This window comes from Schistocerca gregaria, chromosome 6 (assembly GCF_023897955.1).
Source record: "Schistocerca gregaria isolate iqSchGreg1 chromosome 6, iqSchGreg1.2, whole genome shotgun sequence".
Classification (NCBI taxonomy): Eukaryota; Metazoa; Arthropoda; class Insecta; order Orthoptera; family Acrididae; genus Schistocerca; species Schistocerca gregaria.
The window spans coordinates 299,459,839-299,486,577 of NC_064925.1; the positions used below are offsets into that span (position 1 = coordinate 299,459,839).

A 26,739-nucleotide genomic window follows, 5' to 3' on the forward strand; every position below is an offset into this window, starting at 1 on the left:
GAATGAAGGGTAGAGCCACGGATCGTAACACATCTGAAATGTAACATCCACAGTTCAAAGTGCCGTCAATGCGAACAAGAGGTGACTGAGACGTGTAACCAATGGCACCCCATACCATCACGCCGGGTGATATGTCAGTATGACGATGACGAATCCACGCTTCCAATATGCGTTCACCGCGATGTCGCCAAACACGGATGCGACCATCCGAAAAAATGACGTTTTGCCATTCGTGCACCCAAGTTCGTCGTTGAGTACACCATCGGAGGCGCTCCTGTCTGTGATGCAGCGTCAAGGGTAACAGCAGCCATGGTCTCCAGGCTGATAGCCCGTGCTGCTGCAAACGTCGTCGAACTGTTCGTGCAGATTGTTGTTGTCTTGCAAACGTCCTCTTTTGTTGTCTCAGGGATCGAGACGTGGCTGCACGATCCGTTACAGCCATGCGGATAAGATGCCTGTCATCTCGATTGCTAGTGATACGAGGCCGTTGAGATCCAGCACGGCGTTCCGTATTACCCTCCTAAACCTACCGATTCCATATTCTGCTGACACTCATTGGATCTCGTCCAACGCGAGGAGTAATGTCGCGATACGATAAACAGCAATCACGATAGGCTACAATCCGACCTTTAGCAAAGTCGGAAACGTGATGGTACGCATTTGTCCTCCTTACACGAGGCATCACAACAACGTTTCACCAGGCAATGACGGTCAACTGCTGTTTGTGTATGAGAAATCGGTTGGAAACTTTCCTCATGTCAGCAGGTTGTAGGTGTCGCCGCCAGCGCCAAGCTTGTGTGAATGCTCTGAAAATCTAATCATTTGCACACCACAGCATCTTCTTCCTGTCGGTTAAATTTCACGTCTTTAGCACGTCATCTTCGTGGTGTAGCAATTTTAATGGCCAGTGGTGTATGTGTCGTTCCGAAACCAGTAAACCGTAGTTTTTGTAGGGCGCAGCTCTACTGTCACAGCAGCGAAGGTGGCGACCGCCGGCGGTTACCTTGCGAGATGAAGAGGTGCACGGTATCTGGATCAGCGCCTGGTGCACCACAGGTGTAGCTGCCGGCGTGGGTGGCCTCCGCCCTGGAAATCAGCAGCCGCGAGTGCGGTCTGGCGCCGTCGGCGTCCGTCGCCACAGACATTCCCTTGGATGCGTCGTCGTCTGCGACCACCGTGCGATCGTTATGCTTCCAGAAGGTAAACTGCGCTACCAGAGGACCCTGAGCAAAGCAACCAGCACGACAGCTAACAGAACGCTGGTGTTCAATTAATGGATTGAAGCAGAGCAGACGGCCGGAGTGGCCGAACGGTTCTAGGCGCTATAGTATGGAACTGCGCGACCGCTACGGTCGCAGGTTCGAATCCTGCCTCGGGCATAGATGGATGTGATGTCCTTAGGTTATTTAGGTTTAAGTAGTTCTAAGTTCTAGGGGACTGATGTCCTCAGAAGTTAAGTCCCATAGTACCCAGGGCCATTTGAACCATTTTTTGAAGCAGTACAGAGACAGGTATTACTGCATGTAAAGGGCGTCAACCAATGTAACTGAGTATGCGTGAAATGTACACAAGACACTTTTTAATTTCCTGCTAACAGTATGGCATTTATGCAATGAGTTTAAAAACAAAACTAAACAGCAAAAACGACTGTAATTATTATTTATTTATGGATAACCGGTATCGGTCAAGCGACGTCCTTCAGAATTTAGAGTAAGAGTCTACGGAATATCAGACCAGCTGGTTGGCTGGATTGAAGTTTTTAGCAAACAGAATACAGCATGTTGTTCTCAATGAAGAGACGTCTACAGACGTTAAAGTAACCTCTGGCGTGTCACAGGGGAGAGTTATGGGACCATAGCTTTTTACAATATACCGGGTGTTGAAAAAATCAGTGTAAATTTGAAAACCGAAAAAATCACGGAATAATGTAGATAGAGAGGTACAAATTGACAGACATGCTTGGAATGACATGGGGTTTTATTAGAACCAAATATATACAAACGTTCAAAAATTGTCCCTACAGATGGCGCTTCATTTGATCAGGATAGTAATAATTAGCATAACAAAGTCAGACAAAGCAAAGATGATGTTCTTTACAGCAAATGCTCAATATGTTCAGCATCATTCCTCAACAATAGCAGTAGTCGAGGAATAATGTTGTGAACACCACTGTAAAGCATGTCCAGAGTTATGGTGAGGCATTGGCGTCGGATGTTGTCTTTGAGCATCCCTAGAGATGTCGGTCGATCACGATACACTTGTGACTTCAGGTAACCCCAAAGCCAATAATCGCACGGACTGAGGTCTGGGGACCTGGGAGTCCAAGCATGACGAAAGTGGTGGCTGAGCACACGATCATCACCAAACGACGCGCGCAAGAGATCTTTCACGCGTCTAGCAATACTTTTTTTTGTTCTAATAAAACCCCACATCATTCCAAGCATGTGTGTCAATTTTTACTTCTCTATCTACATTATTCCGTGCTTTATTAAGTTTTCAAATTTATACTGACTTTTTGATCACCAGGTATATAAATGACTTAGTCGATAGTGTCGGAAGTTCCACGCGGCTTTTCGCGGATGATGCTGCAGTATAGAGAGAAGCTGCAACTTTAGAAAATTGCAGCGAAATGCAGGAAGATCTGCAGCGGATAGGCACTTGGTGCAGGGAGTGGCAACTGACCCTTAACATAGACAAATGTAATGTATTGCGAATACATAGAAAGAAGGGTCCTTTATTGTATGATTATATTATACCGGAACAAACACTGGTAGCAGTTACTTCTGTAAAATATGTGGGAGTATGCATATGGAACGATTTGAAGTGGAATGATCATATAAAATTAATTGTTGGTAAGGTGGGTGCCAGTTTGAGATTCATTGGGAGAGTCCTTAGAAAATGTAGTCCGTCAACAAAGGAGGTGGCTTACGAAACGCTCGACTTGAGTATTGCTCATCAGTGGGGGATCCGTACCAGGTCGGGTTGACGGAGGAGATTGAGAAGATCCAATGAAGAGTGGCGCATTTCGTCACAGGGTTATTTGGTAAGCGTGATAGCGTTACGGAGATGTTTAGCAAACTCAAGTGGCAGACTCTGCAAGAGAGGCGCTCTAGATCGCGGTATAGCTTGCTCGCCAGGTTTCGAGAGGGTGCGTTTCTGGATGAGGTATCGAATATATTGCTTTCCCCTACTTATACCTGCCGAGGAGATCACGAATGTAAAATTAGAGAGATTCGAGCGCGCACGGAGGCTTTCCGGCAGTCGTTCTTCCCGTGAACCATACGCGACTGGAACAGGAAAGGGAGGTAATGACAGTGGCGACTTGCGTGTCAGTGATAATGAAGAACACACAACACTCATTCCCCTGCCGGGAATCGAACCTGGCCCCCTTGCGTGGTAGGCGATAGCGCTACCGCTGCGCTACAGAGGCGGACTTCTTAGCAATGTGCAGTACAATATGGGCACGAAGATCGCCATTCTGGAGGATGAGACATGGCTGAAACTGAAAGATGCTTTGTGGTTACTAAAACCTATGCACGATGCTGAAGCAGACAATAATGTTTTGTTGGACCACATGACATTTTTATTGTTAACCTCAGCCAACATATATGCAGTGCTGATAGAGGGTAAAATACACTGGCAGAAGAAAATCGCAACACTAAGGAGGAGCTGTGAGACAGAAACGAAAACTGGTAGGCGTGTTTGTACATTTGAAAGATGATGTGTATTCCGATTTCACGGCAGTCGCATAAGAGTGGCGCTAGTAGAGCCACTACGAGGATGCAAATCGGGTTTGCTTTAAATACGCTGTAACGGATACCTTCGAGACTGGACATGTTGAGCTGATGTTAGTAGAGAATGCCTTTTAGGCTATAAACACGCCATTATCAATACCTCACTGAGTTTGAACGAGGTCGTGTAATACGGCTACAGGAAGCTGGATGTTCCTCTTTGAACGGGGTCGTGTAGTACAGCTACAAGAAGCTGGATGTTCCTTCTGCGATATTGCAGAAAGACATGGCAGGGGTGTAGGCGCTGTACATGATTGCTGGCAGCGGTGGTCATGAGAATATACGGTTTGCAAGAAGACTTGGCCTCTGACGGTCACGAGGCGCAAGCGAGAGGAAAGACCAACGTGTTTGGCGTACGGCTCTGGCGCATCGTACTATATCTGCAGCAACAATCTGAGCAGCAGTTGGCACCACTGTGACACAACGAACTGTTACAAATAGTTTACTGCAAGGACTGCTCCGAGCTCTGCGCCCTGCAGCACGCATTCCGCTGACCCCAAACTGTCGCCATCTTCGACTTCAGTGGTCTCAAGTGAGAGATCACTGGAGGGCGTATGGAGGTCTGATGTAAGGTTTGACGAAAGCTGGTTCTGCCTCAGTGCCAATGATGACCTTGTGTTGGTTAGAAGGAGGCCACTTAAGGGCCTGCAACCAACCTGGCTGCGTGCTAGAGACACTGGACCTACGCCTCGAGTTATGGTCTGGGATGCGAATTTGTAAGATAGCAGGAGCACTTTAAAAGTTATCCCATGCACCCTGACTACAAATCTGTACGTCAGTCTGATGATTCGACCTGTTGTGCTGACATTCATGAACACCATTGCAGGGTGTGTTTCCCAAAAGGAAAAGTTTGTCCAGATACCGCTGTGTAACCCAACATGCTCTACAGAGAGTCGAAATGTGGCCCTGGCCTACTCGATCATCTGATCTGTCTCCAATCTAGCACGTGGGACATCATCTGACGACAACTCTAGTGTCATCCACAAACAACATTTACCGTCCTTGTATTGACCGACCAAATGCAACAGTCATGGAACTCCATTCGATGAACCCACTTCCGGTACCTGTACAACACAATGCAAGCACGGTTGCATGCTTGCATTCAACATTTTGGCTGTTACACCAGTTATTACTGTAGCAACATTTCCGACTTGCAATGGCTTATCTCTCGCTTACTTTAATCTGTGACCTTACAATATTAATCACTTAAACATGTTCCCTAACAAATGTATTCCCGAAATATCATTACCTTACATAATTACTTGTTGATGTTGTATTTTCTGCAAAAGACTCATCAGTTATAAAAGCTGCCGTGATCCCCAGTGTAAAGAGGACGACTTCTTAGTTCAAATGAGGAAAATCAAGCAAGTGACTGTGTACCAACACACTGCGATTTTCTTCAACTTGATTCTAAAATAATTGTAGTAAATCTAGTGGGATTTCGAACTAGTGCTGCTTTCTTTTTGGAAGGTTGTTTAGGGGCTATTGACGATCGTGCGTCTCTGTCTAGGTGAGGGCGAGGATTGCACACTAAGCAACCTTTGTGTTCTTTCTTCTTCTTCTTCTGTAGTGGTCAATCCAAGGATTGGTTTGCACAAGCTACAATGGCAGCTTGTCCCCATTCTGTGCGTCTTGCAGCTTTTCTCTTCATTTCTTTATAGGTGTCACATCCCACATCTTTCACGATTTGATCCATGTACCTCAGTCGTGGTCTTCCTCTTGGTCTCCCTCTATGATTGTGTTCAGGAGTCCTTTATGTCTTAATAGATGGCCTGTAAATTGCACTCTTCTTTTAACAATGAAACTCCAGAAGCTTCTCTTCTCACCTGCTCTTCCCAGAACCACTTCGTTTGTGACCTTGTTTGTGCACTTTAGCATCCAGATTTTCAACTGTAACACAAACATCAGCTGTGGCAGAACGCAAATGGCCTGATTTTAGTTGGATTCACACAAGACTCCGAAAGAAACGGACTACAATGCAAATAGAAAAACTCGTCTCGGTGTAATGGAATCTCAGATACAATTCGTATCGAACAGATATTCAAAATCCTCCCCCCCCCCCCCAAAAAAAAAGTACCTTCCTTTCATCAGATGAGGACTCAATGAAACATCCAGCTGTACGTTGCAAACTAAGTCAATATCTTTGTGAATTTATTTGACATATCAAGCGATCTTTCTGTTCAAGCTCTGGAGATGTGCTATTTTCTTTTGTTTGCAGCAATTATGTCTTTTAGTACAAGTGTAAAAATGTTGCCTGGAATAAAGGAAAAAAACCTATTAAATAACTTTTCTGGATTTGAAATAATTACATTACACAATAATAGTAGACCTAAATTTTGATCTCGAAATATCGAATATTAACTCTAGAAATATTTTTTTCTTATGGTGCTACACGTTCTCAGTCCGTCCAATTGTACGATTTAAACCGGTTATTAAACGGTTTAAAACCAACTAATTATTTTAAAACAGTGTAATGAGCCCTTTTAAACCACCGAAGGGTCTGTAGCTACGTGGCTGTTTCGTTGACATGTTGTCGACATTCGCCAAGCACCAGGAACATTCCAGTGTACTTGATGGATGTGTACACCATGTTTATTCCACGTCAATATCCGTGGCTGACAGAACCTTGTTAGTCTGTGCATTCCAATCTCCGTTGTGTACGGTAGTGTTAGTGGTGCATTCAGCAATCTAACCGAACACGACTGCAAACAGCGCATCGAGAAGACACGAGCTGATTAACATCTCGTCCACATGTCGTTTTGAGGGCACATTGAATTGCGCATTCAGGAAAATTGGCAGTCGTTTGAACAACTCACTTAACCCTGCTGTTCTGTTCGGGTCCATATGGTCTGAAATGGTTATAAATTTCGTTCCTAATTATTTAAACACCCAGGTAACTGTGTGACAGTTGGTGAATATTTGAAAATGCATAATCAGTACGTCTATAAAAGTATTTTAAGTAGTTTGGTAAAAAACGTAAGAGTTACATAGGCAACATTCAGGTCATTATGAACAGACACAAATATTATTATTCTAACGTCAAATATATTTTAGTTTTTTGTTATAGTTTATGGCTTTTGGTAATAATGTTTTTTATCGTTGCAACTTAATCTGAACAATCAACAAAACCTCGATATTTTCAACAATGTACTTGTTTCTGGGTTTTTTTTCCAAGAAATTGTCTACAACTTCTCAATTATTTGAATCTGTAGTGTTTCTGCTCAGTGTGAACTGCGACACTGTGCCAATCAGATCATTGACTATTGTTGAGCTGCAAGGGTTAGTAAATTCCTCAACAGATGAAGGAACAGTTTCCTAGTCTGAATATCACGGAAGTAATGCCTCTGAAAGAAATTGTTCTGATGACAGTGACGTTAGTTCATAGCCTGTACAAAAGATCGAACAGTGGTTTGTTTCTATAATGGGCAGTCAAATGAAACCAAGCATTCGCAAAAAAATTGATAAACTGTTTATTATGCCAAAAGTAATTGCCATAACTGTTAATAAATTTATGCAACTGTGAGACGAAATGGTAACTGCCTTTAAGAAAAAAATGTTTGCGGTCGCCTACAGAAAAATAACTACGCCCAGGCGTGTACCTCTTCCCAAGCAAATCGTTAGTCACGAATGTCCTCCTACAGAACTCCGAAAATATGGAAATAACATATAGGGAGAGGGGGACTGTATGGAGGATGTTTAAGAGATTCCCTGCGAACCTTTTGCGGCAACCTCATACTTTCTGTTGCAGTATAACGTTCACACACGTCGCGCTGCCAAAGTTGATTCGACTACGCTGCAAAAGTTTCGCTGGGAAGCCATTATACCCATATAGTCTCGATCTCTCACTGAGTCAGCCTCAAGTTCTCGGCTGAAACGCACTCCCAGAGTGACAAGTTACGTGTTTATCTTTCCCTTCGTTTTCCTCGTAGCATATTTATTAAATTTCATGTTTTTTTCTGTTTAAGAAGTTTAATCTCGCGTTTTGTATGTGTAAATTGAGGCAGTCCGTAGCACAGTTTTCTTTCCTTCTGAACCGCCACCTACGTAGCTCACTAAGGTATCAGCGTCCATTGGAGACACATCAGGAGGGCAGCAAGCTGCATACCTAGGTTTCTATCTGCCTTTATAGTTTACTCCTTCACTTACTCTTGCTAAGATGGGTAGGATGTGTGCGTACTGTGTGCAGACGGAGGAGGAGCTGGCCGCAGTTCGCAAACAGCTGATTGTGCTTTTGGCTACCGTCAATCATCTTCAGGCTGCTGCCTTGGTGTGTAGCGGTGGCGGAGAATCTGGCGCATTGCATAGGGCACCCCAAGTGTCACTTGTTTCGCTCGCGGGCTCTGCTGTCAAGACATCTCCTTGTGTACCCGACGCGATTGATTTGTCCTCGCAGCAGGGTGAGTGGTGGATGGTAATGCATTCGCGCTGATCGAGGCGGAGGGCCAATGTAGAGGCTCGCTGTCTGGCCTCGCCTATTCGCCCTGTGAGTGTACAGTTGGCCGTTCCTTCAGCAGGGTCCAAGAAGCACACGTTTACATGGGCTAGCTAGTTACCTGGAGCTCCAACGCCAGGCGTGTTATGGAGCTCCTTGGGAAGATAGCGTTCAGGGCTGGAAAGAAAAGTGTCCACTCGGTACGTCTGCTGTGGGGCCTCATCTGAGATGCTGAGGCGGTATTGCCTGCGACTGTCGAGTGTGCAGGGCAGTCTTCTACAAGTTGTGGATTACGTCGGCACCAACAACGCCTGTCGCATGGGTTTGGCACCCTCAGTGCATACCGGTGGCTGGCGTAGGTGGTGAATGCCGCTGGCCTCCCACACAGGGTGCAAGTAGAAGTGGCAATGTGCAGTACTGTTCGCAGAGTTGATCAGGATCGTTTGGTTTTGAGCTGAGTGAAGGGTCTCAACCAAAGACTTCGTCGACTGTGCGGCATTCTTGGCTGCAGATTTCTAGACCTGCACTATCGGGTTCGGAATTAAGGGAGTCCTACACTTTCCACAAAATAATGGAAGTCTAGAAATCTGCAGCCAATAGCGTCGCATAGTCGACAAAACTCCTAGTTGAGACCCTCCTCTTAGCTCCAAACCAAAGAACCCTGATCAACTCTGCGAACAATGCTGTAAACTGCGACCTCTCCTTGCACCCTAGGCGGTCGTTTGAGATGTTCTTACAAACACTCGCTAGTCGGTATGCAGAAAGGGAAGTCAGACACTGGCAAAATTTGGGCAGTGAATTGCCGACGTATTTGTAACTGAGTTCCCGAATTTACTGTCCTCCGGGAAAGTGCTCGCACCCAAATTATTCTCAGAAAAGAGAGCTAGTAAAAACCTGAAGTGGAGAACTCTGAGATATTTAGCGAATAACATAATGTATATTGGAAAGACAGATTAGACGCCACAGCGTCATCCAATCAGGTACCTGATATTTATTAAAAGAAATAGCCCGTTTCTCTAAGTAATCAAGTGCTATGGTTCTGATAGCCATTGTCTCTTCCTCAAATTCCGAAATCAAACTAATTATTTCATGATTAGGGTACCCATTTTTAATTTTTTCAAATTAATCTTGGTTTGCATGCCAATAAAAGAAGCAATCGTTTTTTCATTCAGACATCTCTGAGTGTCTATTAATATATATATCTTATTTAAATTGTCGGACCTTTACTCTTCTCCACGCTTTTTATTTTTTTTACCAACAGTGCCAAGCTTGACTGTAGGAACATGAAGTAAATTTCACTGATCTGACTACTGAAAACATTTGAAATTATTTTAGGTAGCCTTTCTTTTAACTCTGTCTTAATTGCTCAATGTTTTTACTGCCCGCCCGATTCCTCTCTGACAGTTCTAGTCATTCAAAAAAGTCTGCGGGTAGTAGCATCTAAATATACAGATCATGCAATGCTACTTGGAAGCGACTTGAGCCTGCCGAGTACAGACTCTAGGAAAATAGACACATCAAAAAAAGTTTTGCATCACCCAGGTTCGCAGAACTCGTGAGGATAGACGTTGACTGGATATTGTATCACAGACACAGTCCCTTTCACTGTTCAGAGATGTCACTAAAACCGCCCAAAGATGTAAACGATCATGAATGAGCAGCGCCTATTAGACGGAGGAGGTACACGGCTCGAGTTGTCTGTAGTTCAACCATGCCTAGACGGTCAATACCGCGGTTCGATCGCATCCGCATTGTTACTTTGTGCCAGGAAGGCCTCTCAACAAGGGAAGTGTCCAGGAATCTCCGAGTGAACCAAAGCGATCTTGTTCGGACACGGAGGAGATACAGAGAGACAGGAATTGTCGATGACACGCCCAGCTCAGGCCGCCGAAGGTCTACTACTACAGTGGATGACAGCTACCGACGAATTGTGGCTTGGAAAAACCCTGACAGCAACACCACCATGTTAAATAATGCTTTTTGTGCAGCCACAGGACGTTGTGTTACCACTCAAACTGTGCGCAATAGGCTGCGTGATGCACAACTTCACTCCCGACGTCCTTGGCGAGGTCCATCTTTGCAACCACGACACCATGCAGTGCGGTACAAATGGACTCAAAAACATGCCGAATGGACCGCTCGGGATTTGTATCACGTTCTCTTGACGGATGAATGTCGCATATGCATTCAACCAGACAATCATTGGAGACGTGTTTGGAGGCAACCCTGTCAGGCTTTAGTCACATTGCCAGCGAGTGCAGCAAGGTGAAGATTCCCTGCTGTTTTTGGGTGGCATTATGTGGGGCCAACGTACGCCGCTGGTGGTGAGGAAGGCGCCCTAACAGCTGTTTGATACGTGAGTTCCGTCCTCCGACCGGTAGCTCAACCATATCGGCAGCATTTTGGCGAGTGATTCGTCTTCATGCACGACAATTTGCGCTCCCATCGAGCACATCTTGTGAATGACTTCCTTCAGGATAACGACATCGCTCGACTAGAGTGTCAGGACTGTTCTCCAGACATAAACCCTATTGAACATGCCTGGGATAGAGTGAAAGGGTCTGTTTATGGACGACGTGACCCACCAACCACTCTGAGGGATCCAGGCCGAATCGCCGTTGAGGAGTGGGACAATCTGGACCAACAGTGCTTTGATGAACTTGTGGATAGTATGTCACGACGAATACAGGCATGCATCAACGCGAAAGGACGTGCTACTCGGTATTAGAGGTACCATTATGTACAGCAATCTGGACCACCACCTCTGAGGGCCTCGCTGTATGGTGGTACAATGTGTGGTTTCTATGAGCAATAAAAAGGGCGGAAATGATGTTTATGTTGATCTCTAATCCAATTTGCTCTACAGGTTCCGGAACTCTCGGAACCGAGACGATGCAAAACTTTTTTTGATGAGCGTATTATGACCCCCTACATGTTGCTCACAGAGGGAGCGTGAGGACAAGATAAGAATAATTACTGCACGCACGCATTCAAACAATAATTCTTCCCACGCTCCGCACTTGTATGGAACGGGAAGAAATCCTAATAACTCGTCAGTGAGACGTACTCTCGACCATGCAGTATGGATGTAGATGAAGATATACTGCGAGTAAAGATGACGAACAACAGATTGATTCCATATTGCTAGATTTTCCGAAAGGATTTGACGCAAGTACTTCATTGTAGACTGTTTATAAAGATACGAGAATAAGGAATTTGTTCTCAGACACGTGAATGGCTTGAAGACTTCTTATTGTATTGTATGGAACCGGGGATCTATAAACGACGGAGGGGCTTCGTCCCCGCCGTAGCCGTCAGTGGTTCACAACCCCACAATAGGCTACAGCAGTCCACTGACCCTGGAACGTCTCACACCAGACGAGTGTAACCCCAAATGTTTGCGTGGTAGAGTAATTATGGTGTACGTGTACGTGGAGCCAGTGTTTGCGCAGCAATTGCCGACATAATGTAACTGAGGTGGAATAAGGGGAACCAACCCGCATTCGCGGAGGCAGATAGAAAACCGATAATTAATTGAAACCCTCAGCTGCCGACAAGTTTTGTTGATATACCTCGATGGGGACAGCTGAAAATGTGTGCCCCGACCGGGACTCGAACCGGGGATCTCCTGCTTACATGGCAGATATTCTATCCATCTGGGCCACCGAGGATACGGATGAATAGCGCTACTGCAGGGACTTATCCCTTGCACGCTTCCCGTGAGACTCACATTCCGAACTGTCCACAATCTACATACGTAATGTAAGCAATAGATCCCGGGTTAGAGTCCCGGTCGGGGCACACACTTTCAGTGCCCCCATCGAGGTACATCAACAACACCTGTCGGAAGCTGAGGGTTTCAATTATCATTTGTTCTAGAGAATCTGCACTGTCATCAGTGGTGTCTGTTATTTCGAGAACAGTTACTATCTTCGTATATAGATAGAAAACCGGCACTCCTTCCCGCTCGGGAAGTATGGCGTTAGACCGCGTGGCTAACCGGGTGGACAAGACTTCTGAAGTAATACACTCCTGGAAATGGAAAAAAGAACACATTGACACCGATGTGTCAGACCCACCATACTTGCTCCGGACACTGCGAGAGGGCTGAACAGGCAATGATCACACGCACGGAACAGCGGACACACCAGGAACCGCGGTGTTGGCCGTCGAATGGCGCTAACTGCGCAGCATTTGTGCACCGCCGCCGTCAGTGTCAGCCAGTTTGCCGTGGCATACGGAGCTCCATCGCAGTCTTTAACACTGGTAGCATGCCGCGACAGCGTGGACGTGAACCTTATGTGCAGTTGACGAACTTTGAGCGAGGGCGTATAGTGGGCATGCGGGAGGCCGGGTGGACGAACCGCCGAATTGCTCAACACGTGGGGCGTGAGGTCTCCACAGTACATCGATGTTGTCGCCAGTGGTCGGCGGAAGGTGCACGTGCCCGTCGACCTGGGACCGGAACGCAGCCACGCACGGATGCACGCCAAGACCGTAGGATCCTACGCAGTGCCGTAGGGGACCGCACCGCCACTTCCCAGCAAATTAGGGACACTGTTGCTCCTGGGCTATCGGCGAGGACCATTCGCAACCGTCTCCATGAAGCTGGGCTACGGTCCCGCACACCGTTAGGCCGTCTTCCGCTCACGCCCCAACATCGTGCAGCCCGCCTCCAGTAGTGTCGCGACAGGCGTGAATGGAGGGACGAATGGAGACGTGTCGTCTTCAGCGATGAGAGTCGCTTCTGCCTTGGTGCCAATGATGGTCGTATGCGTGTTTGGCGCCGTGCAGGTGAGCGCCACAATCAGGACTGCATACGACCGAGGCACACAGGGCCAACACCCGGCATCATGGTGTGGGGAGCGATCTCCTACACTGGCCGTACACCTCTGGTGATCGTCGAGGGGACACTGAATAGTGAACGGTACATCCAAACCGTCATCGAACCCATCGTTCTACCATTCCTAGACCGGCAAGGGAACTTGCTGTTCCAACAGGACAATGCACGTCCGCATGTATCCCGTGCCACCCAACGTGCTCGAGAAGGTGCAAGTCAACTACCCTGGTCAGCAAGATCTCCGGATCTGTCCCCCATTGAGCATGTTTGGGACTGGATGAATCGTCGTCTCACGCGGTCTGCACGTCCAGCACGAACGCTGGTCCAACTGAGGCGCCAGGTGGAAATGGCATGGTAAGCCGTTCCACAGGACTACATCCAGCATCTCTACGATCGTCTCCATGGGAGAATAGCAGCCTGCATTGCTGCGAAAGGTGGATATACACTGTACTAGTGCCGACATTGTGCATGCTCTGTTGCCTGTGTCTATGTGCCTGTGGTTCTGTCAGTGTGATCATGTGACGTATCTGACCCCAGGAATGTACCAATAAAGTTTCCCCTTCCTGGGACAATGAATTCACGGTGTTCTTATTTCAATTTCCAGGAGTGTAGAACACTGTTTGTTACTCTCGTCAGGGTGTGTTCACCAGAGACACGGGTATCGTCAGGAGTGCCCCAGGAAGTGTGACTGGACCGCTATTACTTTCTTTATACATAAATGAACTGACTGACAGGGTGGACAGAAGTCTGCGGTTGTTTGCTGATGATGCTTCGGTGTACGGGAAGAAGTCAAAGATGGGTGACTGTATGATCGTACAAGATGACTTAGACATATATTATAGTTGGTTTGATGAATGGCAGCTGACAGTAAAAGTAGAAAAATGTAAGTTGATGCCGATGAGTGGGAAAAACAAACCCATGTTCGGATACGACATTAGCAGAGTCTTGTTTGTAACAGTCACCTCATTTAAATATCTAGGTGTAACTTTGCAAAGTAATATGAAATAGAACGAGCATGTGAAGATGGTGGTGGAGTACGGCTCGACTGTTTGGAATATATCGAAGCAGTTGAAAGGCGAACTGCTAGATTTGTTACCAGTACATTAGAAAAACACGCAAATGGTTCAGAGATGCTTTGGATACTCAAGTGAGAATCATCAGAGGGAAGGCGAAGTTCTTTTTGAGGCACACTATTGAGGAAATTTAGAGACCCGGCATTTGAAGTTGCCTGCAGAATGATTCTGCTGACGCCAACATATATTTCACGTAAGGGTCACGAATATGAAATAGGAGGAATTAGGGCTCATACGGAGGAATACAGGCAGTCGTTTTTCCCTGTCTCTATTTGCAAGTGATAATGACTAGTAGTGGTACAGGATACCCTCCGCCACACACCATACGGTGGCTTCAGTACATGTGTGTAGATGCAGATGTACATCTGGTTTCCACATTTTTGGAGTCCTGAAGAAAGACGTTCTTGGCCATCGATTTGCTTCAGACGAAGAGGTGCACGCCTGAGTACACTCATGGTTCTGTAGACAACGGCAAACATTTTTTCGTGAATGTGATGACTGCCTTGTCACATAGCTGGTTGAATTTATTAAGAGTTATGGAGATTGCTTTTGAAATAATAAATTATTTACTTATTTTTTCCACCTGTCTCGTTTCATTTGACTGCGCCTTATAAAAATGGAAGTACAGAACTCCAGTTATTCCTATCAGCACAACATGGAAGCTTATTAGCTTTGAATATCAGAAGAGTATCCCATAAAATGCCAGGTACACAACCAGCAGAATAAGTGACATAAAAAGTTCGTCTGCAGTATTTTCTGTAGTACTTCAGAATGAAATTGTAGAGATGTCAAATACTGAGGGGCAGAATGTTCAAATGGTTCAAATGGCTCTGAGCACTATGGGACTTAACATATGAGGTCATCAGTCCCCTATACATAGAACTACTTAAACCTAACAAACCTAAGGACATTACACACATCCGTGCCCGAGGCAGGATTTGAACCTGCGACCGTAGCAGCAGAGCGGTTCCGGACTGAAGTGCCTAATACCGCTCGGCCACAACGGCCGGCTACAGAATGTTCTTGAAGGAAATTGGATATTCAGTGGTAGTAGAAGACGTTGCCTCAAGGAAGCATTTTGAAGAACAGAAGATTGAGAATGATCAGCTGCATCCAAGACCCTGAATTCCGGACAGGTTATATACATTCGGTGACAACAAGGAAACCTGCTAAAGGTGCATGGTGTAAGCTGGATCCAGAAAGCAACGGCAATGAAACAGATATGTTGTGTGGAAAATGTAATAAACATGTTTGCAAAACACATGTCACCTACGTGTGTCCAAATTGCATAATAAAAATTAGAAAATAAGTATTAGTTCTTTCACAAATGATTGGCTCTTTTGAAAACTGTTGTTTTATATTTCTGATTTTATCGATATTTATGTGATTACTCGTGTTCGAACTGCAATCAGTAAAGCACCAAGAAAGTATGAAAAGAAAAATAACGTAGCACTTTCTAAGAAGGATGACTCACAGAAAATTGTCTGTTATTTCAAATTTACCCAGTATTAAAATGAGAAATTTTCTTAAATAAAGTTATAGGTGCTATTATTATTACAAGAAGTTTCAACAACATATTGCTATATAAGCACATCGATAACTGTACGAAAAATGTGTGTTAGTGGAAGTTTGCGGTATTTCAATTTCGGGTTATACTGATCCGAACTGTACTTTTGTGTGGTAAAGTGGAAGAGAAGAACAGGTTAAATGAACATTGCGCTACCAGAACATCTATATGAACACAACCAATTATGTACGGCATTTTACATTCATCGATAAAACTTTGAATGTTTCTAAGTCCATAACTAAAATGGATAGAAATCTCATTTAAATCGATGTTTACACAGTTGGACTAAAAACATTAGATATATGACACAAAAATATGCCCCATTTAAGAAACTGAAACTCATTGCTTTAATCCTCTGTAGCTCTGCTGTAGCTTGTACAGAAGCAGGCGACATTCCACGTCATTACCTACCGGTCGTCTCCATGAATACCGCAGTTCTCCATCTCTGAATTCAGCTGGTCATTAGGATAAACGGTGTTTGTACCGAACCACTTCACATTCTTGAGTTAGATGTTTCAGCACGTCTCGTGAACACGTTGCTTGATGTTTCCGCATTGACATCATCCCTGTCACTCGTGGGACTTCAAATTTGGCGCCTGTCACATCGCTGATAGGGAGACTAAGGGTATTCCAACACCAGTACATCTCGCGGTGCTTGTCGCATTAACAACATCGTTACTGCTGGGTGAGAGGGCCATCCGGTGCCTCTGTTCTTGATCTTCACTGCAGGCACTTCCGGGTACCAACGGCCTGCCTGTCTGGTAGAGCCAGGATCATCCGACTACACATTTTCCGATAGATCGATACGTCTCGATGGGTCGCCACGGGACATCTTATTCTTCCGGAGCGAGATGGAGGACATTCTAACGCAATGTAGGGGGCAAAATCTCACGCCACTGCTTCGCATGCCAGACGGCAGCTTGCCAGACTTCGAACCTTTCAGTCTGCAAGATGCTGACAATCACAGAAGGTGGGATTATTGATAGTTGAGAGCTCCAGCGTTAGGCGCGTTGTGGAGCCCCTTAGGGACATGGCTCCCAAGAAGGGGAAGAAAACCAATGTGCACCCAGAGTGCATACTGGGTGGAGTCATTCCAGATGTGGAATGGGTCTTCCCAGATGCAATGAAGAGCTGCCCGCTGGTGCCGCCACGGCACACTGGGATGAACCAATGGACGTCGGGCCCTCGCGTCCACTGTCGCCGCTCTCCGACCTGATGGACCTGGACCCGCCATCGCCGTTGCCGTCGCCGTCATCGCCCCTGGAGACGCCCTCAGGATTGGACGTGTATACTGAGCAGTGTTTTCACGAGGAGATTACTCTCCTCTCTGCTCTCGCAAGCCAGATGGCGGGGTACGGCTGGGAGTACGCCGTCCTCCACAAGTAAGGCTCCCCGGCTCATCTCTATGTCCAGCTTCCTGCATCTCCCCCCCCCCCCCTCCCGCCCCGCCCCCCTCCCCCCTGTTGTTGTTCGCATCTCGAGTACACTACAACGGTGCAAGGAGGGGGGGGGGGAGAAATGTGCTGGCGTGTGCCTTCGTCAGCACACCCGTTGGCATTGGAAACATTGCATAGCAGGCGCAGAACTAGGCACGCCTATGAAAAGAGAAGACCAAGACACACCCCCAGGCTACGCACCGATAACACCCCCTGGTCAGCGTGCATATAGGCTGCCTCCGCCGATCGAGCTGTCTCAGTCGCTCAGTATCTCAGTCTCAGTAGCTCAGTACGTCGCATCGGGATTCAGTCCGCATTCCACGTCAGTATGTTGCACTGTGCTCCAGCCTTCCGCAGTGATAGTTGTCGCCTTGCACCTTACCTAGCTGTGAGAGAATGTTAGTTCAAAATGGCTCTGAGCACTATAGGATTCAACTGCTGAGGTCATCAGTCCTCTAGAACTTAGAAATACTTAAACCTAACTAACCTAAGGACATCACACACATCCATGCCCGAGACAGGATTCGAACCTGCTACCGCAGCGGTCGCGTGGTTCCAGACTTGGCCACTCCAGCCGGCAGAGAATGTTAGTCATTGTATACAGTTGTGACATGGACAAGAACCAAGCTTAGTCATAGATGGAATAGTTGGGATGTCAGCCACACTGAGTGTTCAGGACAGGTATATGTGTTGCAAGGTTCAAACGAATTATTTGGGTGGGAATGGTTTAAAGAATTTCGTTGAAAAGTGCTGTGACGCTGTCAGGTCGGTAGCAAGAAGTCTGTGAGGGTGGTTTATCAGGCTTTAGGAAGAGTAGGATTCTGGACACTGGAATTATATGCCTATTTATAAGAAAGGAGCAAAGTTAGCTCGTGAAAACTATAGAGACTAACTTTATTGGAAGCGTCGTACAATATACTTTCTAGGGTGCTGAGCGAAAGAATAAAGTGAACTGAAAATATCCTCGGACAATACCAGTGTGGTTTCTGGCCAAATAGAGGCACTTATGACCGGTTGTTTCTTATTATCGTTTGTTGATTTTAAACAAACTTTTGATAGTGCTAACAGGCGAGCATTGTATAAAGCACTAAAGGAATTGGGCATCTGTGACAAGCTAAGGAGGGTAGCTAATAATTAAGGACACAAAGGCAAAAGGAAAATGAACAACAAAATAACAAAAAGCTTTAACTTTACAAATGGAGTAAAGCGGGGTGATGGTCTCTCTGCAGTCGGGATCAACTAAGCAATACATAGTCTGATACAAAAATAATAGACAAGAGAGGAACAATAATGTCGATATCCAGTGAGATATGTGCATATGCAGATGATATTACAATTATAACAAGAGATGTAAACACCCTTAAAGAAATGTAAGAAATAGTGGAAGCAGAAGAAGCAAGAAATGGGAGTTACAGTAAACGAAAACAAGATCAAATACTTGGTTATGAGTACACTGTTCCCTTGTGCGATCAGTTGTTACATATGAGTCAGAAATGTGGACGATGACGGAAGCAGATACGATCAACCTAAGGGCATCTGAAAGTAAAATCCTGCAAACAGTTAATGGGTCCGTGACAGAGGCAGAGGGTTGGCTACTGGGATACAATCATGAAATACAAGAGCTTATGCAAGGAAAAGATAGTGAAATTTATTAACTCTCTAAGAATACACTGGCTAGGACATATAATGAGGATGACAGATGACAGGATGGCCAAACGTTTAATGAAAGGCAGACCGTATTCCACCAGAAGGAAGGGCCGACCAAGAGCTACATGGATGGACAGTGGGTTGGCTGACCTTACCAAGATGGAAATCCGAGGATGAAAGAGAAAAGCGGAGAACAGGAAAGCAAGGTGGCACATTGTTGAGGAGGTCAAGGCTCATCAAGGGTCGTGCTGCCAAAGAAAAACGAGAAGAAAGATTCTGAATATATTCTGCTGCTCTGGATAATAACCCGTGTAGGAGATGGTGTTGTAACGAAAGGCAAGAGTTCAGTGATGGACATTACTTGAAGTAATTGTATTGTGATTGGGAACAGTGTTTCGTATAGCGAATGTTTGTGTTACGTCTTCAGCTGTTATTGTTGCGCTTAGTTCTGTTAATGGAGTACCGTGTAAGTATTGGAAGTTTGGTGCGAGAGGAGGGGTATCGATATTTTTACTTCCATAGACATAGGGATCTATGATGTTATCGATGTTGGTTTCATATGGGATGGTGAAAGTGTCTCTCATGCAGGAAGTGAACTGGTTGACTTTGGAGTAGTCTTCTGGGTACATGGACAATGGCATATACACTTTCTCTGGTGGAAATGCGGAACAAAATATAACTTGTTAACTACATGAAATTTCCGAGATGATCTGTCGTAGTGTGTCGTTCAACTGGTATACGTTCCAAATTTTGGGCTACTAATTATCACGGGGAAGACTCTCTAGCAGTATACCCAAGCTGCATCTGAAAGAAAGAAGCAGGGAAGATTAGGGATTAAAATCATTAGAGACGAGTAAAAGCTCGGAAGAGCGGAAGGATACGGAAGGAAATTGGCCCTGTACTTTTCAGACGAACCATGTTGGAACTTGCCTTGAGCGATTTATATCTAGAGGGTCTGACAGGGATTTGAATCCCCTCCCCAGAATACGAGTCCATTGTCTTACCACTGGGACACTTCGTTCGTCCGGGCCATCTTTGATGTATCGAAGCTTAGGGGTTGTGATTTCAAGTACACTTCGCACCATATCGAATGGCTGAAGTCAAAGATCACGTACAGTTCTGTTATGCTAATCATTTGTCACGTTTTTTTTTTTTTTTTGATGTAACATATGAAAAAATTTTCTTCGAACCTAGAAGTAAAAACTTATGATAATAATAATTACAATAATGATTCAGAAAAAATTCTCTAAAGTAACTTACATGAAAAGACGAAAAATGCGTTTGAACGTAATTGTTAGGTCTTAAAACAAATACTCAATATTTGTGTATTGTCATTTGACTAATCTGTTTGCAGTTTTCACAACAACTAAAGGAGGGCCGAGTATTGTACCTTGGTACGCGACTATCGCCTCTAGCCAGACCTGTAATAGAAGTTTATTTTCTTATTCTATTTTTAAATGATGGCGTTCACATTTTATGTGCTACGGTCTTTTCGAAACCACAAAAATTACTCCAGAAAAATAAGGTTCCTTCAAATATGAGAAAGTGTTCCAAGATACAACATGGTCACGTACCTAGGAACAAATATTTGATTGAGATTTATTATGCTGCAGCCGAGAAAAGCTTTGTCAATACTGTATTTAACGAACTGTCTGTTACATTATTACTCTGGTACACGCCAGTAATCAGCAAGTAAAATCAAATCAAACAACAATTAAAAGTTAAACACGTTTGAAATAAAAGCTATTGGAAACTAACATTTTCATTTTCAAGACAGATAAAACTGTTATGATATTAAAGAGATCCAGTTCATTTGCAAGTATGACATGTATCATGGTTACAGACTTTCTCCTGTTTCAAGGTACAGGGTGGCACACGGCCGCCGAAGTATGCCTTGACTGACCTCATGTTATATAAATAGTTCGAAAAATATATAGCATTTTACCCACCATAAAAGTCTGTATCTAAAATATTAACTATATATTCCAAATGTCTTTAATGCATTAGACAGACTTGAAATAGTTACAAATGCTTCACAAAAAGCAACCTCGTGTCTGCCAACAAAAACTTAAGAATATGGTAGAAACTGCTTATGCGGCCTCTAGTGGGCATCCTTTCATATGTATCTCGAGTCAGTCACTAGATCGAAGTGCGAAAAAAAAAGTCTTATGTTCCTAGGCACACTATCCTCCAGATTCAACACTCTCCGCTACATAAGGGAACACTGAACTGTTGTTATTTTCTGCGTGTCTCATACATAATGTAGAAAGAGTCTGTGTGACTCGTCACTGTGAACGTTAACTTTATTCAGCTAGTGTGCATTATTCCTCGAAGATACTGTTTTAAGTCAGCGGTGTTGTTTTTTTAACTTTTCTCTAAGGCAGCGCGTGACCTGGTACCTTTCAATTTGACAAAAATTTTCATTAAGTATGTTCCGACTTGGTGCCGAAACTAAGTGGTACTCACGTTGTCGATGATGCACACCAGCGAGACGGTGCTGCCCTCGCCAACATGGTACTCGCGTCGGCCAAGGATGACAGCTCTCGGTACCACCACGTGGAGGTTGAACAAGTGTGACTTTGTGCCGCTGCCTGTCGGCACCTGTGAAGAGGTCATAGTTAGATTCCAAATATTGTCTAGTCGCAAAAAGGGGCGCTGAACAGTTTAATTACCTGTGAATATTGTGTAGGACAATTGGTAACATTTATCGAATAATCAGCAGTTGTGTCACTTATGTTTTTCACGTAGTGGCAAAACGATCCATGCAGAACAACCAGTCAACTGAAGACATATGTTTGACACTTTAATCATGATCACATATTGGGTGGGGAGAGAGTTGTTCCTTGCAATATTTCTAATAGTTACATCTCTAGGCAACCTTGTAACAGAAACGTAAAATACTTTCTTATTCCATATTTAAATTATGGCAGTCATTTTGTGCATCCTGCAGTCTTTTTCTAAAATTACAAAAATTACTCCAGGAAAGTAAGTTTTTTGGAATTTGAAAAACTGTTTCAATGTACAACATGGGCGTGTACCTAGGGACAAATATACTACTCAAATTTAAAAGAGTTGCCGCCGAGAAGATCTTGTCAGTTGTGTATTTAATAAGCTATTTCTTAAATTATTACTCTGCTACATACCAATAGATACCAAGTGCAATTAAATTATGAAGAAGTAGTGTCGAAACGCGCTTAAAAATTAAAAACATTTTGAAATTGGCAATTAACACAAATTTTCGTTTTCAAGACAGAGAAAATTGTTAAAGTATGGAAAAAAATTCAGTTCATCTGCAAATATTACGTGTTGCATTTGTAGATACAAAATGATGCACAACAGACCAAGTATTGCTTAATCGTCGACATGTCATATAACAAGTTTTAAAAACAGGAATACACAGAATTTAACTCTGGAACTGAAGAATTAATAATATCGTGGTAGTAGCTTTAATATGTTATTCAGCACTTAACTCGAAATGGTTCCAAACTCAAACTCATGTCAGGCAACAACAAAAACAGTAGGAAATGCCGGAAACTGCTTATGGTGGTTTCTAGTGCGCATGATTCTGAGATCAGTCATTAGATTGAAACAGTAATTAGGCAACATCTACAACTTATCTACAGTCTGCAAACCGCTGAGACGGGCATAGCAGAGGGTACGTCCCATTGTACTAGTTATTCGGGTTTTTTACCCGTTCCATTCACGTATGGAGGGCTGGAAGAATCATTGTTTAACTGTCTCTGTGTATGCTGTAAATAATCTAACCTGCTCAAGATCCGTGGATCCCTGTGTGAGCGATAAGTGGGAGGGGCGGGGGAGGGGGGGGGGATGGGGGGAGGTGGGGAGGGGGTGAGGGGGAGAGAGGGGTTTGGAGGGTTGTATATTCCCAGAACTATCATTTAAAACCGGTTCTTGAAACTTTGTAAGTAGGCTTTCTGGGGATGGTTTAAGTCTATCTTCAAGAGTGCCAATTCAATTTCTTCAGCACCTCTGTGACACACTCCCACAGGTGACACAGACCTGTGAGCACTCGTGCTGCTCTTCACTATCATTGTATTTGGTGCGGGTCCCATACACTTGAATAATATTTTATAATGGGTCGGTATATATCAGGCGGTCTCCTTTGCAGATTGATTACATTTCCCTAGTTTCACCAACAAAACGAAGCCTACCAGCTGCTTTACCCACGACTCAGCCTATGTGATTATTCCATTTAATATTCGTACAATGTATTACACCCAGATATTTGTATAAGTTTGCCGATTCCAGATGGGCGTCATTGATGATATAGTATAGGTTACTAAGTTTTTTCGTTGTGTGCGTTCCTAGGAACCTATCCTCCAGGTACAAGTCTCTCCTACTATATAACTGCTGGCCGCTGTGACCGAGCAGTTCTAGGCGCTTCAGTCTGGAACCGCGCTGCTGCAACGGTCGCAGGTTCGAATCCTGCCTCGGGCATGGATGTGTGTGATGTCCTTAGGTTAGGTATGTTTGAGTAGTTCTAAGTCTAGGGGACTGATGACCTCAGATGTTAAGTCCCATATTACTCAGAGCCATTTGAACCATTTGAACTATATAATTCAAAACACTCGATTTCGCCTTACTACTATCATCAGATCTGTTACAAAACAGAAAAAGACACTAGTGTGCGAAAAATAAGTTCAACTGGCTGAGGGCTAAATATACTGAAAATCCCTGAATATGTAGAGAGGATAATCCCACTTACAGCCGTAATACCATTAAAAATATTCTAATACAAATATCAACGTGAAACAGTCTGTACACACTAAATGCGTAGGTCGGCCGGGGTGGCCAGCGGTTCTAGGCGCTTCAGTCTGGAATTGCGCGACCGCTACGGTCGCAGGTTCGAATCCTGCCTCGGGCATGGATGTGTGTGATGTCCTTAGGTTAGGTAGTTTTAAGTTGTTCTCGTTCTAGGGGACTGATGACCTCAGCAGTTAAGTCCCAGAGTGCTCAGAGCCAGAGCCAACTAAATGCATAATAAGTGCTGGGCTGGGGGTGCCTTACAATTATATATATATATATATATATATATATATATATATATATATATATATATATAAAACATAGCTATAGCCAGCTGAAGGCACTGTTAATGAGGTATGTGAGTGATTAGCGTTATAAAATCAACAGGCCAAAATGGGATATGCATAGTCATTAACTAAAACGACGTGTAGCAGCAATACGTGTGTCTAACAGCAGGGCCTAAAACGAAACACAGCATGTAGATATAAAACACGCACTTAAAGTCCGAATACAACGTGTAAAATGTAAATAAGAGTCTCTTAAGAGGAAAAATCTGTTAGCATGACAGAGTAAATAAAACAGGAGAATATATGAAAGATGGTTAATGAGACAATGTGATTAAATTAGCAACCTCGATTTCGATAACGCATTCAGAGAAGAGCCCAGTTGGCGCTCCTCGCGGCCCCTCTGCGGACTGTGTTTGTTCTCCTGTGGTGGTGTTTGCGGAAGCAGCGAGGCTCACACTTGATACCGCTGCGCCTGCACGTAGCCAGTGTACACGGCCGCGCGCTGTCGTTTGACAGACATGTTCCCTTGTGAAATCATCTTAATTAATGACTGTGCGTATTTTATTTTAAGCTACTAAATTTACGATGCTGACCACACGTGTTCCTCAGCGCTAGTGCCTTCAACTCGCTACAGGTATGTTCGTGTGAGTATAGCATGTTCCCATGCCAACACCAGCACTTATTATTACGAAGTGTACAAATTGTTTGATGTTGGTACTTATATCAGAATATTTTAATGCTGCATATGGCTTCAGTCATGTTATGTTTTTTATGTATTCCTGGATTCTCTATATTTAGCCCCTAGGCAACTGAACTTACTTTCATCACACTAGGTGCCCATATTTCTGTGTGAACTGGGACGCTTTTGTAACTGCTTACTGCCCGGAGTGCAACAATGCTCTGTAATCGTTACACATTATTAAAGCTTACAACGAAATGAACAGTAGGCATCAAATGATTATGCAAACAAACATAATTTAAAATAGGCACATTCATCATTTCCGTATAATCATATAATCATAATAGCTTAAACCGTAAGAGTTAGCAAACAGGACACAACACTTGCTCACGTAACAACAAATGGAAGTTCATGGCCCCGTACTTCTGTGATGAGTAAATCTGATTCAGCAGATGTTTGATTCTGTTTAAGAAGTTGTAGTGACGTGGGGACTGGACTCCAAAAATCGGAACTCTCCTGACCACATCGGGTCATCTGGTCTCTTTACTGATTGTTTTTTTTCTCATTTTGTAGCAGATCTATGATAACAGTAAACCGAAACCGGTCATTGTGTATTGTTTAGAATATATGATCAAGACGGACATTTGTGACTGAAGAACAGAAACTGCTGAAAAGAGTTTTACACCCAAACGTAGTGTAGGCGTAGATTCATGGGGAGAAGAGAAAGAAGTAGGAAGTCTTAACAACCAAACAAACATAACTTTACTATGATATATATACAAGATAAAGACCAAAATAAATATAATCAGTTCGAAACTCTACTTCATTGTACATAGTTTTTTTTATGTTGGTCATCAGTCTTCTGATTAGTTTGATGTGGTCGAGCCGGCCGAGGTGACCGAGCGTTTCTAGGCGCTACAGTCTGGAACCGCGCTGCTGCTACGGTCGCAGGTTCGAATCCTGCCTCAGGCATAGATGTGTGTGATGTCCTTAGGTTAGTTAGGTTTAAGTAGTTCTAAGTTCTAGGGGAATGATGACCTTAGAAGCTAAGTCCCATAGTGCTCACAGCCATTTGAACCATTTTCATGTGGTGCGCCACGAAATCCTCTCCACTGCCAACCTCTTTATCTCATAGTAGCTCTGGCAACCTAAATCCTCAATTATTTGCTGGATGTATTCCAGTCTCAGTTTTCCTCTTAATTTTTTTTACCATCTACAGCTTCCAGTAGTACCACGGAAATTATTCCGTGGTGCCTTAATAGATGTCCTGCCATCCTGTCCCTTCTACACATCAGTACTTCCCATATATATTGCTTATCATCGTCGATTTTCCGGAGAGCCTTCTCATTCCATACCATACCAGTCCACCTTTTTCTCACAGTCCGTGTTTCAGTACGATATATTGCTGTGCTCCAAGCGCACATTATCAGAAATTTCTTCCTGGAATTAACGCCTATGTTTAATACAAGTAGACTTGTCTTGGTCAGGAATACCCTTCTTGCCAGTGCTAGTGTGCCTTTTATGTCCTCCTTGCTCAGTCCGTCATGGATTTTTTGATGCCGAGGTAGCACAATTTCCTAACTACATCTACTTCGCGACCACCATTCGTCATATTAAATTTCTCGCTGTTCTCATTTCTTCTACTTCTTATTACTTCCGTCTTTTTTCAACGTACTATCAAACCATATTCTGTACTCATTAGACTGTTCATTCCATTCAGCAGATCCTGTAATTCTTCATTTTCTTTGAGGACAGCAATTTCATCAGTGAATCTTATCGTTGATATCCTATCACCTCGAATTTTAACTCCACTTTTCAACCTTTCTTTTAATTCCACCATTGCTTCTTCGATGCATGGATTGAAGGAGCGAAAGACTACATCATTATCTTAGACCCTTTTTAATCCAAGCACTTCCTTCTTGGCTTTGATTCTTATTGTTTCCTCTTGGCTCTTGTACATATTGTATATTACCCATCTTTCCCTGTAGCTTTCTCCCGTTTTTTTAACTTCTTGCACCATTTGACACTGTCGAACGCTTTTTACAGGCCGACAAATAGTATGAAAGTGTCCTGATTTTTCTTTAGTCTTGTTTCCATTATCAACTGCAACGTCAGAACTTCCTCTCTGGTGCCTTTGCCTTTCCTAAAGCCAAACTGATGGTCATCTAACACGTCCTCAGTTTTCTTTTCCATTCCTCTGTATATTGCTCTCGTCAGCAA

At 44.1% G+C, this 26,739-nt stretch overlaps 1 protein-coding gene across 1 annotated transcript in view; it reads right to left on the reverse strand.

Annotated features, from left to right (window-relative positions):
• Nucleotides 1-968: 968 nt before the first annotated feature.
• LOC126278859 (uncharacterized) overlaps nucleotides 969-26,739 on the reverse strand; it is a 112,146-nt gene continuing 86,375 nt past the window's right edge. The window contains exons 5-6 of the mRNA XM_049979134.1: nucleotides 21,253-21,387; nucleotides 969-1,223 (exon numbers count right to left, since the gene is read on the reverse strand). Coding sequence (XP_049835091.1) covers nucleotides 969-1,223; nucleotides 21,253-21,387 — 390 coding nt within the window. The remainder of the gene's footprint in view (nucleotides 1,224-21,252; nucleotides 21,388-26,739) is intronic.